The 16460-nt window shown below is 41.0% G+C and overlaps 1 protein-coding gene across 6 annotated transcripts in view; it reads left to right on the top strand.

Annotated features, from left to right (window-relative positions):
• Positions 1-3912: 3912 nt before the first annotated feature.
• The window catches only part of trim9 (tripartite motif containing 9), a 73737-nt gene continuing 61189 nt past the window's right edge, over positions 3913-16460 (top strand). For all 6 annotated transcript variants that reach the window (XM_061969079.1, XM_061969081.1, XM_061969078.1 and 3 more), the window contains exon 1: positions 3913-4826. In XM_061969079.1, coding sequence (XP_061825063.1) covers positions 3930-4826 — 897 coding nt within the window. In that variant the 5' untranslated portion in view covers positions 3913-3929. The remainder of the gene's footprint in view (positions 4827-16460) is intronic.

Raw genomic sequence — 16460 nt, 5'->3', positions numbered from 1 at the left:
TGCACGCCTTTTGTTTACTTCCTTGTTTTGTATTTATAGTCTTTAAATAAAAAATGTACTCACATTCCCGTCTCGCCCAAGCCAACTTTCCGTTGCATCTCGGAAAAGCAAACACTCAGGACCAAGTCATGACATTTTCAACTTATATTCAATTGAATAGACTGCAAAGACAAGATACTTAATGTTCGAACTGGAAAACCTTGTTATTTTTTGCAAATATTAGCTCATTTGGAATTTGATGCCTGCAACATGTTTCAAAAAAGCTGGCACAAGTGGCAAAAAAGACTGAGAAAGTTGAGGAATGCTCATCAAACACTTATTTGGAACATCCCACAGGTGAACAGGCTAATTGGGAACAGGTGGGTGCCATGATTGGGTATAAAAGCAGCTTCCATTAAATGCTCAGTCATTTACAAACAAGGATGGGGCGAGGGTCACCTTTTTGTGAACAAATTGTCCTACAGTTTAAGAACAACCTTTCTCAACCAGCTATTGCAAGGAATTTAGGGATTTCACCATCTACGGTCCGTAATATCGTCAAAAGGTTCAGAGAATCTGGAGAAATCGCTGCACGTAAGCGATGTTATTACGGACCTTCGATTCCTCAGGCGGTACTGCAACAAAAAGCGACATCAGTGTGTAAAGGATATCACCACTTGGGCTCAGGAACACCTCAGAAATCCACTGTCAGTAACTACAATTTGTCGCTACATCTGTAAGGGCAAATTAAAACTCTACTATGCAAAGCCAAAGCCATTTATCAACAACACCCAGAAACGCCGCCGGCTTTACTGGGCCCGAGCTCATCTAAAATGAACTGATGCAAAGTGGAAAAGTGAGCTGCACACCTGGGACCGATGAGGGCGAGCTGTTTAAAGACCAGTGGACCCATGGATCCTAGCCGTAACTTAATCCCATGTTACATTGTAAGCATCCTGTGCCTGGCTTCCCTCCGCATTCTTGATCTCTCCCTGTGACTTCCTTGATCCCGTGTCTCATGCCCTTTTGAGTTTCTCGCAGTGCTTTCCGTGTCCTCCATCATCAAGCCTCGACTCTCTCTGTACTTTGGACTGCCTCCCTCAATCCTCGAACCCCGCTTTGCACACGGACCTCTTGACGCCTCTCTCAACCCCACGAACCTACCGCTTGTCTCACGGACCTTCTTCTGCTTTGCCCCTCCTCTCGCCCAACACATCACGGTAATACACAACAATTAATTACACACATAGTTACACACACATACACCCCTTTTGTATGTAGTTCACACACGCCATTCCCCTTGTTTAATATCATTATTGTTTGATTATTATATATATATATATTGTTTATGTATATATATATATATATATATATATATATATATATATATATATATATATATATATATATATATATATATATATTAGGGCTGCGAATCTTTGGGTGTCCCATGATTCGATTCAATATCGATTCTTGGGGTCACGATTTGATTCAAAATCAAAAAATTTTTTCCGATTCAACGCGATTCTTGATTCAAAAACGATATTTTCCCGATTCAAAATGATTCTCTATTCATTCAATACATAGGATTTCAGCAGGATCTACCCCAGTCTGATGACATGCAAGCAAAGTAGTAGATTTTTGTAAAAAGCTTTTATAATTGTAAAGGACAATGTTTTATCAACTGATTGCAATAATGTACATTTATTTTAACTATTAAATGAACCAAAAATATGACTTATTTTATCTTTGTGAAAATATTGTGTTGTCAAGCTTATGAGATGCGATGCAAGTGTAAGCCACTGTTGTTCTTTTTTTTTCTTTTTTATAAATGTCTAATGATAATGTCAATGAGGGATTTTTAATCACTGCTATGTTGAAATTGTAACTATTATTGATACTGTTGTTGATAATATTCATTTTTGTTTCACTACTTTTGGTTTGTTCTGTGTCGTGTTTGTGTCTCCTCTCAATTGCTCTGTTTATTGCAGTTCTGAGTGTTGCTGGGTCGGGTTTGGTTTTGGAATTGGATTGCATTGTTATGGTATTGCTGTGTATTGTTTTGTTGTATTGATTAATTTAAAAAATAAAATAAATAAATAAATACAAAAAATAAATCGATTTTTTTTAAAATGACAATCGATTCTGAATCGCACAATGTGAGAATCGCGATGCGAATTTGAACCGATTTTTTCCCACACCCCTAATATATATATATATATATATATATATATATATATATATATATATATATATATATATATATATATATATATATATATATATATATATATATATATATATAAAATCATAGAGCTCTAGACTTAGACTTAGACTTAGACTTAGACTTCCTTTTTATTGTCATTCAAATGTGAACTTTACAGCACAGATAAGAACGAAATTTCGTTACATAAGCTCATGGTAGTGCAGGATAAAAAGCAATAAGGTGCATATATAAATAAATAAATATATATAAACAATATATATAATATATATATATAAAATAAATACTGCCTCCTTGTGTCTGTGTTGTCAACTCCCTCCTGCAAACATAAGAGTAATATCTGCAAAAGGTGGACCGACATCATATTGAACCCCATGGGTTAGGAATGGGATGGCACTTCACGTTCATATGTGACTCAAGGCAGGTGGCCAAATACTTTTGGCAATATAGTGTATTTAGCATCATCTACAAAGATACAAAAAATTGCTATTGCGACATCCAGTGGACACATGTAGAACAGCTGTGTCATTCAAAAATGTCAGGGTAATTTTACTTAGCAAATTCATCCCGCGGGCCTGATAAAACCTGCTTGCGGGCCTGATCCGGCCCTCGGGCCGTACGTTTGACACCCCTGCTTTAGTGTCATCTCAGCACCGTTGGGTGTAAATTATGGTAAGTTATGGTATTTTTTATTTTTTTAAATTCTATTATTTATTTTTTTGTCATAAAGAAATACAATCATGTGTGCGTGCGCACTGTATCCCTGCAGACTGTATTGATCTATATTGATATATAATTTTATGTTGATTTAATTTAAAAAAAAAAAAAAAAAAAAAAAATTCTTGTGCGGACCGGTACCAATCGGTCCACAGACCGGTACCGGGCCGCGTCCCGGTGGTTGGGGAACACTGGTGTAAATGACTAAATCAGGGGTCGGCAACCCAAAATGTTGGACCAAAAATACAAAACAAAATCTGTCTGGAGCCGCAAAAAATTAAAAGCCATATTACATACAGATAGTGTGTCATGAGATATAAATTGAATTAAGAGGACTTAAAGGAAACTAAATGACCTCAAATATAGCTACAAATGAGGCATAATGATGCAATATGTACATTATAGCTAGCCTAAATAGCATGTTAGCATCGATTAGCGTGCAGTCATGCAGTGACCAAATATGTCTGATCAGCACTCCAACAAGTCAATAACATCAACAAAACTCACCTTTCATGCACAACCTTAAAAGTTTGGTGGACAAAATGAGACAGAAAAAGAAGTGGCATAAAACACGTCCTAGAAAGTTATACATGTAAACAAACTACGGTGAGTTCAAGGACCGCCAAAATTAGTAGGACAAAACGGCGCTTGCCAAATACTCGAATCATGTTTAATATAAACAGTGTGCTTTATAACAATTAGGGAGGTTTGTGTCATGTTTGTCCTCCTACAGAAACCATATTAAAACAAAAAATAGATTGTTTTCCCCTCATCTTTTTCCATTTTTCATACATTTCTGAAAAAGCTCCAGAGAGCCACTAGGGCGGCGCTAAAGAGCCGCATGCGGCTCTAGAGCCGCGGGTTGCCGACCCCTGCACTAAATTCATGCAGATTGTGTTTGTCGTCACGTGATACAGCGTGGGCCAATGACAGCCCGGTTTGAGCCTCTTCTGCTCGCCTATTGGTCCTCCCCGGCCAGTTGGTCTCGCTGTATTCGCAGACGGACGTGATGTCGGTCATTAGACCTGCCGCAGGTTCCTTCGCCGGTTCTTCCCTTCTTCTCCCTAGCCAGGCAGCCATGGACGAGATGGAGGAAGAGTTGAAATGCCCCGTGTGCGGCTCCTTCTACCGGGAGCCCATCATCCTGCCCTGCTCGCACAATATCTGCCAGGCTTGTGCTCGGAACATCCTGGTTCAAACCCCCGACGCCGAGTCCCCGCAAAGCAGCCGAGCTTCCGGGTCGGGAATGTCCGATTACGACTACTTGGATTTGGATAAAATGAGCTTGTACAGCGAGGCGGACAGCGGCTACGGCTCCTACGGGGGCTTCGTCAGCGCCCCCACCACCCCGTGCCAGAAGTCCCCCAACGGGGTCCGGGTGTTCCCCCCGACGGCCCCCCAGCAGCACCACTTGCTCCCGCAGCCCGCCTGCCCGACCCCCATCCCCCGCAACGCGTGCCTCACATGCCCGCAGTGCCACCGCAGCCTCATCCTGGACGAGCGGGGGCTCCGCGGCTTCCCCAAGAACCGCGTCCTGGAGGGGGTGGTGGACCGCTACCAGCAGAGCAAAGCGGCCGCCTTGAAGTGCCAGCTGTGCGAGAGGAGCCCCCGGGAGGCCACCGCGATGTGCGAGCAGTGCGACGTCTTCTACTGCGAGCCCTGCCGCCTGCGGTGCCACCCTCCCCGGGGACCCCTGGCCAAGCACCGGCTGGTGCCCCCCGCGCAGGGCCGCATCAGCCGCCGCGCCAGCCCCAGGAAGATCTCGACGTGCACGGAGCATGAGCTGGAGAACCTCAGCATGTACTGCGTGCAGTGCAAGACGCCGGTGTGCTACCAGTGCCTGGAGGAGGGCAAGCACGGCACCCATGAAGTCAAGGCTCTGGGGGCGATGTGGAAACTACACAAGGTGGGTGACATGACGGCACTCTCCCACGCACACTACATTAGTGGTTCCCAAACTTTTTTTACCACCTCAGAAAAAAACCTGGCTCTCCAATTACCACCATATAATGACCAACATTAAAATACAGTAGCATAGTAGGTAGAGACAGGGGCGCCGCTAGGGATTGTGGGCCCCATGAAAAGAGTCTTTACAGGGCCCCCAACACAGTGTCATTATTTTTTTCTGTATTATAATTTCATCATCATTAGGGACCTCTCTGGGCCCCCCTCCATCATGGGCCCCTAGAATCCGTCTCCTTTACCCCCCCTTTTCGGCGCCCCTGGGTAGAGATGTCCGATAATGGATTTTTTGCCGACATTCCGATATTGTCCAACTCTTAATTACCGATTCCGATATCAACCGATACCAATATACACAGTCGTGGAATTAACACATTATTATACCTAATTTTGTTGTGATGCCCCGCTGGATGCATTAAACAATGTAACAAGGTTTTCCAAAATAAATCAACTCAAGTTATGGAAAAAAATGCCAACATGGCACTGCCATATTTATTATTGAAGTCACAAAGTGCATAATTTTTTTAACATGCCTCAAAACAGCAGCTTGGAATTTGGGACATGCTCTCCCTGAGAGAGCATGAGGAGGTTGAGGTGGGCGGGGTTGGGGGAGGCGGGGTTTGGGGTATATTGTAGCGTCCCGGAAGAGTTAGTGCTGCAAGGGATTCTGGGTATTTGTTCTGTTGTGTTTATGTTGTGTTACAGTGCGGACGTTCTCCCGAAATGTGTTTGTCGTTCTTGTTTGGTGTGGGTTCACAGTGTGGCGCATATTTGTAACAGTGTTAAAGTTGTTTATACGGCCACCCTCAGTGTGACCTGTATGGCTGTTGACCAAGTATGCGTGGCATTCAGTTGTGTGTGTGAAAAGAAGTAGATATTATGTGACTGGGCCGGCATGCAAAAGAAGTGCCTTTAAGGCAGTGGTCCCCAACCACCGGGCCGCGCCCCGGTACCGGTCCATGGATCAATTGGTACAGGCCGCACAAGAAAAAAAAAAAAATATATATATTTTTTTTATTTTTTTTAATTTTTATTATATCAACATAAAAAACACAAGATACACTTACAATTAGTGCACCAACCCAAAAAACCTCCCTCCCCCATTTACACTCATTCACACTCATTCACACAAAAGGGTTGTTTCTTTCTGTTATTAATATTTCTGGTTCCTACATTATATATATCAATATAGATCAATACAGTCTGCAGGTATACAATGCGTAAGCACACATGATTGTATTTCTTTATGACAAAAAAAAAAATAATAAAATAAAAAAAATACCATAACCCCCCCCGGTCTGTGGGACAAATTTTCAAGCGTTAAAAAAATGTTGGGGACCACTGCTTTAAGGTTTATTGGCGCTCTGTACTTCTCCCTACGTCCGTGTACACAGCGGCGTTTTAAAAAGTCAAACATTTTACTCTTTGAAACCGATACCGATAATTTCCGATATTACATTTTAAAGAATTTATCGGCCGATAATATCGGCAGTCAGGTATCGGACATCCCTAATAGTAGGCCTAATTACTCATTCAAAACAAGGCAGAGGTTTTATTTAACAAGTATATCCAACATTAACATGACACACAGTTTGAACAGTAACACTGTTTGAATATAGGAAAAATAAAACACTGTACTTTAATCGAGTGATTCTTTGGAGTACCACTAGATGGAGCCTGTGTACCAAAGCTTGATGGTGTAGATTCAGGGGTGTCAAACTCATTTTAGATGGGGGGCCACATGGAGAAAAATCTACTCCCAAGTGGGCCAGACTGGTAAAATCACAGCATGATAACTTAGAAATAAAGACAACTTCAGATTGTTTTCTTTGTTAAAAAATAGAACAAGCACATTCTGAAAATGTACAAATCATAATGTTGTTGTTTTTTTTACACTTACATGTTGCGGTTAATAGTATTCCGCCTTTATTTGTCGTTATTTATATTTTCTGAATAAATTATGTGATAATGTTCATCAAGTCAACTCCATCCATCCGTTCATTTTCTACCGCTTGTCCTGTTCGGGGTCGCGGGGGGTGCTGGACAAGTCAGCTGCATTTGGGCGGAAGGCGGGGTACACCCTTGACAAGTCACCACCTCATCACAGGGCCAACACAGATAGACAGACAACATTCACACTCACATTCACACACTAGGGCCGATTTAGTGTTGCCAATCAGTCAACTCATTGGTGTTAATTTTCAATCTATCAAGATGAAAAAAATAATATAAAAATCAAATTGCAGGATGTTATTTATGTAGTTTGCCCATTTTCCTCAACTGATGTACTAACATGTGGTTTATTTTTTTTTACATATGTAGCATAATCTACATAGATACAAATGATTGCTATTGTGACATCTAGTGGACACATTTAGAACAGCAGTTTCTTTCATTCAAAAATTTCGGCTCATTTTTTTACTTAGCAAACTTTAACCTGTTCGCGGGCCTTATGTTTTACACCACTGGTGTAGATTCAGGGGTGTCAAACTCATTTTAGCTCAGGGAAATCTGTGCACACGCGGGCCGGACTATTTAAAATCATGGCATTAAAAGTAAAAAATAAAGACAACTTCAGATTGTTTTCTTTGTCTTACAAACCCCGTTTCCATATGAGTTGGGAAATTGTGTTAGATGTAAATATAAACAGAATACAATGATTTGCAAATCATTTTCAACCCATATTCAGTTGAATGCACTACAAAGACAAGATATTTGATGTTCAAACTCATAAACTTTATTTTTTTTTTGCAAATAATAATTAACTTAGAATTTCATGGCTGCAACACGTGCCAAAGTAGTTGGGAAAGGGCATGTTCACCACTGTGTTACATGGCCTTTCCTTTTAACAACACTCAATAAACGTTTGGGAACTGAGGAGACACATTTTTGAAGCTTCTCAGGTGGAATTCTTTCCCATTCTTGCTTGATGTACAGCTTAAGTTGTTCAACAGTCCGGGGGTCTCCGTTGTGGTATTTTAGGCTTCATAATGCGCCACACATCTTCAATGGGAGACAGGTCTGGACTACAGGCAGGCCAGTCTAGTACCCGCACTCTTTTACTATGAAGCTACGCTGTTGTAACACGTGGCTTGGCATTGTCTTGCTGAAATAAGCAGGGTAATGTTGCTCCAAAACCTGTATGTACCTTTCAGCACGAATGGCGTCTTCACAGATGTGTAAGTTACCCATGTCTTGGGCACTAATACACCCCCATACCATCACAGATGCTGGCTTTTCAAATTTGCGCCTATAACAATCCGGATGGTTCTTTTCCTCTTTGGTCCGGAGGACACGACGTCCACAGTTTCCAAAAACAATTTGAAATGTGGACTCGTCAGACCACAGAACACTTTTCCACTTTGTATCAGTCCATCTTAGATGAGCTCAGGCCCAGCGAAGCAGACGGCGTTTCTGGGTGTTGTTGATAAACGGTTTTCGCTTTGCATAGGAGAGTTTTAACTTGCACTTACAGATGTAGCGACCAACTGTAGTTACTGACAGTGGGTTTCTGAAGTGTTCCTGAGCACATGTGGTGATATCCTTTACACACTGATGTCGCTTGTTGATGCAGTACAGCCTGAGGGATCGAAGGTCACGGGCTTAGCTGCTTACGTGCAGTGATTTCTCCAGATTCTCTGAACCCTTTAATGATATTACGGAGCGTAGATGGTGAAATCCCTAAATTCCTTGCAATAGCTGGTTGAGAAAGGTTTTTCTTAAACTGTTCAACAATTTGCTCACGCATTTGTTGACAAAGTGGTGACCCTCGCCCCATCCTTGTTTGTGAATGACTGAGCATTTCATGGAATCTACTTTTATACCCAATCATGGCACCCACCTGTTCCCAATTTGCCTGTTCACCCGTGGGATGTTCCAAATAAGTGTTTGATGAGCATTCCTCAACTTTATCAGTATTTATTGCCACCTTTCCCAACTTCTTTGTCACGTGTTGCTGGCATCAAATTCTAAAGTTAATGATTATTTGGAAAAAAAAAAAAAGGTTTATCAGTTTGAACATTAAATATGTTGTCCTTGTAGCATATTCAACTGAATATGGGTTGAAAATGATTTGCAAATCATTGTATTCCGTTTATAATTACATCTAACACAATTTCCCAACTCATATGGAAACAGGGTTTGTACATTTTACTTTTTGAAACCGATACCGATAATTTCCGATATTACATTTTAAAGCATTTATCGGCCGATAATATCGGCAGCCTGATATTATCGGACATCTCTAGTTTTGAAAGTAAAAAAAGTTGCATCGGGACACCCCTATTTTCCTACTAGTACTTGTTTTGTGTCTGGGGAAAGGCAGGTGTACTTATTGTCGTGGCGGGTGTACCTATTGTTGTGGCCATTGAGCGCACAAATGCTCCCTTCAGGCACCCGACGCAGCGTAGAAAACCGCCTAGAGGAGAGCGTGATGCTATTTTGGATAATGATGTGGGCAGCCATCCTCCTGCACACTGTAGCTGGGCTTTAGAAGGATGCCCAGTACGTCGCCGCGCCACAACGCTGCAGGACCAGCGCTCCAATTTACCGACACGTGTCCGTACATGTAAGCCAGGGAAATTAGGAATGCCGATACCCGGCGGCCTCAGAAGGCGGCAGCTGCCGGTCGGTGAAGCCAACATCCGAGGCCTTCAGAGGCACAACAGATGGCCGACGGTTTGGTCGTGGAGATCTTCTGGTACTGGATCACGCTGCTTGAAGCTAGAAGAAAGACTATTCTCCATCTTTTTAAAGTGCGAGTGCTACTGAGGTCATGTCCAGCCAAAGACAGGTATATTATATTATTACAACTAAGTATATGTTTTTGTTGTATTTTTGCCTTCTGTCCACATGTAAAGTGCTTTAGATAATCAACAAGTATTTGCTTGAAACTGATTTTTTTTTAAAGTTGAATTGCTTTGTAGGAGAGAGCACACAGAAGATAATACAAATAATAACAGAAGAAATGAACAAATTAAAAAGATGGTTTGACAAAAACAGACTATCTTTGAATCTCAGTAAAACTAAAATAATGCTATTTGGTAATAGTAGAAAAGAGCATCATACACAAATACAAATAGACGGAGTAGACATAGAAAGGGTAATAGAAACTAGATTTTTGGGAGTATTAATAGATGATCAAATGAACTGGAAATCTCATATACAAAACATACAACATAAGGTGGCAAAAAACATTTCAATAATGAATAAAGCAAAATATGTCCTGGGCCAAAAATCACTACATATTCTCTACTGCTCGCTAGTGTTACCATATCTGAGTTATTGTGCAGAAATATGGGGAAATAGCTACAAATGTGCGCTACATTCGCTAACCGTGTTACAAAAAAGATCAGTTAGAATAATACATAATGTTGGATACAGAGAACACACAAACCCTTTATTTGGGTTATAAGCCGCGCCTTCAATGAACGGCATATTTCAAAACTTTGTCCACCTATAAGCCGCCCCGTGTTATAAGCCGCATCTAACTGCGCTAAAGGGAATGTCAAAAAAACAGTCAGATAGGTCAGTCAAACTTTAATAATATATTAAAAACCAGCGCATGGAGTCGTATATCAACATGGACGGAGCTGCGTGAAAAAAGCCACCCGGCCTCTTCGCGTAAACTTCCCTTAACCACTCGCTCATCTTTTCTTCATCCATCCATCCCTTCGAGTTAGCTTTTATGATGACGCCGGCTGGAAAGGTCTCTTTTGGCAAGGTCTTCCTTTTGAATATCACCATGGGTGGAAGTTTCTGGCCATTAGCATGGCAAGCTAGAACCACAGTGAAGGATGACTTCTCATTCCCTGTGGTGCGAATATTCACCGTACGTGCTCCCGTTGTATCCACAGTGCGGTTCACAGGAATATCAAAAGTCAGTGGAACCTCGTCCATGTTGATAATGTTCTCTGGCCGGATCTTTTTTTCAGCTATCTTGTTTTTACAATATGCACGGAAAGTAGCCAGCTTTTCTTGAAAGTCTTTAGGCAGTTGCTGTGAAATAGTAATCCGTGTGCGGATGGAGAGATTGCGTCTTTTCATGAACCGGAAACCTGTCGCTTAGTAGGAGCCATTTTGTGTTCTTTACAGATGTAAACACACAAAGGAAATGAAACGTAATATCCGCGCGCTTCTTCTTCTTCTACGGGGGCGGGTGGTTGCTTACAGTAGAAGAAGAAGCGCTTCCTCTTCTATGGGGGCGGGTGCTTACCTTGGCGGTTGCTTGCGTAGAAGAAGAAGCACTTCCTCTTCTACGGGGAAAAAAGATGGCGGCTGTTTACCGTAGTTGCGAGACCGAAACTTTATGAAAATGAATCTTAATATTAATCCATATATAAAGCGCACCGGGTTATAAGCCGCACTGTCAGCTTTTGAGTAAATTTGTGGTTTTTAGGTGCGGCTAATAGTGCGGAAAATACGGTAAGTCAGAAATATTAAAGTTTGGTGATTTGGTAAAATTGCAAACAGCTAAAATGATGTACAAAGCAAACTATAACCTGCGACCAAAGAATGTACAACAATTCTTCTCAACTAAAGAGGAGAAATATAACCTTAGAGGAAAAAATAATTTAAAACCTTTATATGCACGTACAACACTTAGAACTTTTAGCATATCAGTATGTGGAATTAAATTATGGAATGGATTAAGTAAAGAAGTTAAAAATTGTACTGATATGATCCAGTTTAAGAGGTTGTTCAAAATAATAGTGCTTACAGAGTACAAAAAAGAAGAATTATGAGAACCTTATTGAAAATAAGATATTCTTCATCTCAGTATGTTAATAATGACTGAATTAATTAATTAATTACATCATACAAAACTGTTGTATACTAATTCATAGATGTTATTTTATTATATAAAAAGGTCAGTAAATGATTCTATATATTTGTAAACGCTTGAAGTGGGAAAGGGGTAGGATTAAATAAGCTTTGCTTCTTCCTACTCCTTTTCGGGCATGATGTAAAATGAAATGATATGAAATTGTGTGATGTATTATGATGTAAGTGTGTTCATGTTCGAAATAAACTAAAGAAAGAAAGAAAGGATACATAACTAATATAGTGCTATTTACAAAACCCACAACCAGTGAAGTTGGCACGTTGTGTAAATCCTAAATAAAAACAGAATACAGTGATTTTCTAGTCCTTTTCAACTTATATTCAATTGAATAGACTGCAAAGACAAGATATTTAACGTTCAAACTGGAAAACCTTGTTATTTTTTGCAAATATTAGCTCATTTAGAATTTGATGCCTGCGACATGCTTCAAAAAAGCCGGCACAAGTGGCAAAAAAGACTGAGAAAGTTGAGGAATGCTCATCAAACACTTATTCGGGGCGGCATCGCGTATTGGGTAGAGCAACCGTGCCAGAAACCTGAGGGTTGCCGGTTCTCTCCCCGCCTCTTACCATCCAAAAATCGCTGCCGTTGTGTCCTTGGGCGGGACACTTCACCCTTTGCCCCCGGTGCCACTCACACCGGTGAATTGAATGATGAATGGTAGGTGGTGGTCGGAGGGGCCGTTGGCGCAAATTGCAGCCACGCTTCCATCAGTCTACCCCAGGGCAGCTGTGACTATGAAAGTATCTTACCACCACCAGGTGTGAATGAATGATGGGTTCTACATGTAAAGCGACTTTGGGTACTTAGAAAAGCGCTATATAAATCCCAGTTATTATTATTATTATTATTATTATTATTATTATTTAGAACATTCCACAGGTGAACAGGCTAATTGGGAACAGGTGGGTGCCATGATTGGGTATAAAAGCAGCTTCCATGAAATGCTCAGTCATTCCCAAACGAGGATGGGGCGAGGGTCACCACTTTGTCAACAAATGCGTGAGCAAATTGTCGAACAGTTTAAGAACAGCATTTGTCAACGAGGGATTTCACCATCTACGGTCTGTAATATCATCAAAAGGTTCAGAGAATCTGGAGAAATCGCTGCACGCCGTGACCTTCGATCCCTCAGGCTGTACTGTATCAAAAAGCGACATCGGTGTGTAAAGGATATCACCACATTGTCTCAGGAACACTTCGGAAAAACACTTGTCAGTAACTACAGTTTGTCGCTACATCTGTAAGTGCAAGTTAAAACTCTACTATGCAAAGCAAAAGGCATTTATCAACAACACCCAGAAACGCAGCCGGAACCAATGCAAACGCAACCAACGTTAACTGAGTGTTGTTAAAAGGAAAGGCCATGTAATGCAGTGGTGAAAATGCCCCTGTGCCAAGTTTTTTGCAACGTCCATCCATCCATCCATTTTCTACCGCTTATTCCCTTTGGGGTCGCGGGGGGCGCTGGAGCCTATCTCAGCTACAATCGGGCGGAAGGCGGTGTACACCCTGGACAAGTCGCCACCTCAGTTAATGATTGTTTGCAAAATAATGCAAATTGCATTTCTCAGTTCGAACATTAAATATCTTGACTTTGCAGTCTATTCAATTGAATATAAGTGGTTTTCTGAAGTGTTCCTGAGCCCTTGTGGTGATATCCTTTACACACAGATGTCGGTTTTTGATGCAGTACCGCCTGAGGGATCCAAGATCACAGGCATTCAATGTTATGTGCAGTGATTTCTCCAGATTTTCTGAATCTTTTGAAGATATTACAGACCCTGGATGATGAAATGCCTAAATTCCTTGCGATAGCTGGTTGAGAAATGTTGTTCTTAAACTGTTGGACAATTTGCTCACGCATTTGTTCACAAAGTGGTGACCCTCGCCCCGTCCTTGTTTGTGAATGACTGAGCATTTCATGGAAGCTGCTTTTATACCCAATCATGGCACCCACCTGTTCCCAATTAGCCTGTTCACCTGTGCGATGTTCCAAATAAGTGTTTGATGAGCATTCCTCAACTGTCTCTGTCTTTTTTGCCGCTTGTGCCAGCTTTTTTGAAACATGTTGCAGGCATCAAATTCCAAATGAGCTAATATTTGCAAAAAATTACAAGGTTTTCTAGTTCGAACGTTAAGTATCTTGTCTTTGCAGTCTATTCACTTGAATATAAGTTGAAAAGGATTTGCAAATCATTGTATTCTCTTTTTATTTACCATTTACACAACGTGACAACTTCACTGGTTTAGGGTTTTGTACATCACATTTCAGACAGCATTTTTATGACAGTAAAAATAGTACCGTAAATACATTTTTTTTGGTAACAAAGTGCATTATGTAAATACTTGCTAAAATGTGGGGGTTGGACTAGTACTTTATAAGTCCTCTTGTCCAAGTGTGATCACCCATCGTGTAGTTTTTGGCACGGTTTAGTTCAACTCCTTCTTCCTGGCTCCGACACAAGAATGAACTGAATACCAGGACTTGCTTGGTATGGTCACCATGGCAACCGCAGCAACCCACAGGGTTTGGCCGACACATTGAACACGTTTTTTTTTTATTGTGAGAACACTTAAATTATGAACCTCCGCTACATTTACTACCGTCTGGACACTGACTCCACGCTCAAAAACACTTCATTAAACAACCACAGGGGGTCCACAAAGTCTGGGTACATAGTTAAAAACACATACTTTTTAAAAGAAGTGTGTTAGCGGGGGGGTGTATATTGTCGCGTCCCGGAAGAGTTAGTGCTGCAAGGGGTTCTGGGTATTTGTTCTGTTGTGTTTATGTTGTGTTACGGTGCGGATGTTCTCCCGAAATGTGTTTGTCATTCTTGTTTGGTGTGGGTTCACAGTGTGGCGCATATTTGTAACAGTGTTAAAGTTGTTTATACGGCCACCCTCAGTGTGACCTGTATGGCTGTTGACCAAGTATGCTTTGCATTCTCTTGTGTGTGTGAAAAGCCGTAGATTTTATGTGACTGGGCCGGCACGCAAAGGCAGTGCCTTTAAGGTTTATTGGCGCTCTGTACTTCTCCCTACGTCCGTGTACACAGCGGCGTTTTCAAAAGTCATACATTTTACTTTTTGGAACCGATACCGATAATTTCCAATATTACATTTTAAAGTATTTATCGACCGATAATATCGGCATTTCGATATTATCAGACATCTGTACTTTCTGACAGTCGCTTCCGGATGCGCCGTTTTGTGGGCGGTCTTATTTACGTGGCTCACCTTCGGCAGCGTCTTCTCCCCGGTCATCTTTGTTGTAGCGGTGTAGCGTGCAAGGACGGGAGTGGAAGAAGTGTCAAAAGATGGAGCTAACTGTTTTAATGACATTCAGATTTTACTTCAATCAACAACGGAGCAGCATCTCCTCATCCGGTAACAATAGCACCTGAAATGTCGTCCGATCGGAACTTCTAATAACTAAAGTTCCTTGGGTGAATAATGTAAGCTCATTACACCGGTATGTTTTAGCCCTTTCATGGCGAGTTTACTGACAGATATAAGTAAGAACTTTACACTACTTTATATTAGAAATGGCAACAGTGGAGGATGAATGCCCCATAACAAGAAGATAGAGAAAAAGAAGAAGCTTATTGACTACGGCTTTGACACAGACTACAAAGGCGGACGCGTGCAAATTTTTCACAATTTATGCAGATCCAAAATACACATCAGCAGGTACCAGAAGTTAAGAAAAGTTGCTTTTGCATAATATTGCGAAACAAAATGCCAGATATGTCTTACCTTATATAAAAAACATAAAAATACTCATATGTTGAAGCGCATCAAGCGGTGCGGCTTCATAGCTTACCAAAGTCATACTTAAACATTTTGATAGATTTTTTGTGCCGTGTGTAATGTTCTATATTTTCAATGGAACATATAAAATGTTGGTGTTGTTTACTAGAGTCATATTGACATCATAGTGCAGTCTACACGTATCTCTTATGTTTGACTGCCATCTACTGGTCACACTTATCATTACACCATGTACCAAATAAAATTGCTTCGAGGTCGGTAAGCAAAACCAGAATTATATCTGTACATCAGGTGCACCGGGTTACAAGTCGCACTGTCGCGTTTTGAGAAAAAAAAGGATTTTAAGTGCGCCTTATAGTCCGGAAAATACGGTAAGTTTAAGACTAGATTTAAGTCTATGAGCATGAACTGATGAAGCCTACTCGGATTAGAGGCGAAACGTCTTCTAAGACAAACCAAACAGTCCAGTTGTGATCGATTGAATGCCCTGAGATGACAATGATCATAGACATGCCTCATTTTCAGTGTTGGGACTAACGCGTTATTTTAGGCGGTAACTAGTAGTCTAACGCGTTATTTTTTATATTCAGTAACTCAGTTACCGTTATTACATAATGCGTTACTGAGTTATTTTAGGTTATTTTTTATGTAGTATCGGCGAGAAACAGAAGATCTGAATGTGTTTTATTGGAGAGTTGCAGTGTCGTCCTTCTGAATCTTCTTGTGTCACACTCTGTGTGTGTCTGTGGGTGTGGGAAAGGGGGGGGGGCGTGTCTGCGTTTCCTAACAAAACATCATGGCGGAGCTGAAGTCGAGTTTCTTAACATGGAGATATTCTCACTACTTTTCTTTTGTCGAGCACAAAGAAAAGAACATTTTAGTTAAATGTGTCATGTCTGTATTATCATGTTTTGTTTTAAGTCATGTTTTGTTTAGTTTCTGTCTTTTCACTCCCTT

Source organism: Nerophis lumbriciformis, linkage group LG08, assembly GCF_033978685.3.
Source record: "Nerophis lumbriciformis linkage group LG08, RoL_Nlum_v2.1, whole genome shotgun sequence".
In the NCBI taxonomy this organism is placed as follows: domain Eukaryota; kingdom Metazoa; phylum Chordata; class Actinopteri; order Syngnathiformes; family Syngnathidae; genus Nerophis; species Nerophis lumbriciformis.
Note: the sequence above shows the minus strand (reverse complement) of the source record. Positions and strands in the feature narration are given on the sequence as shown.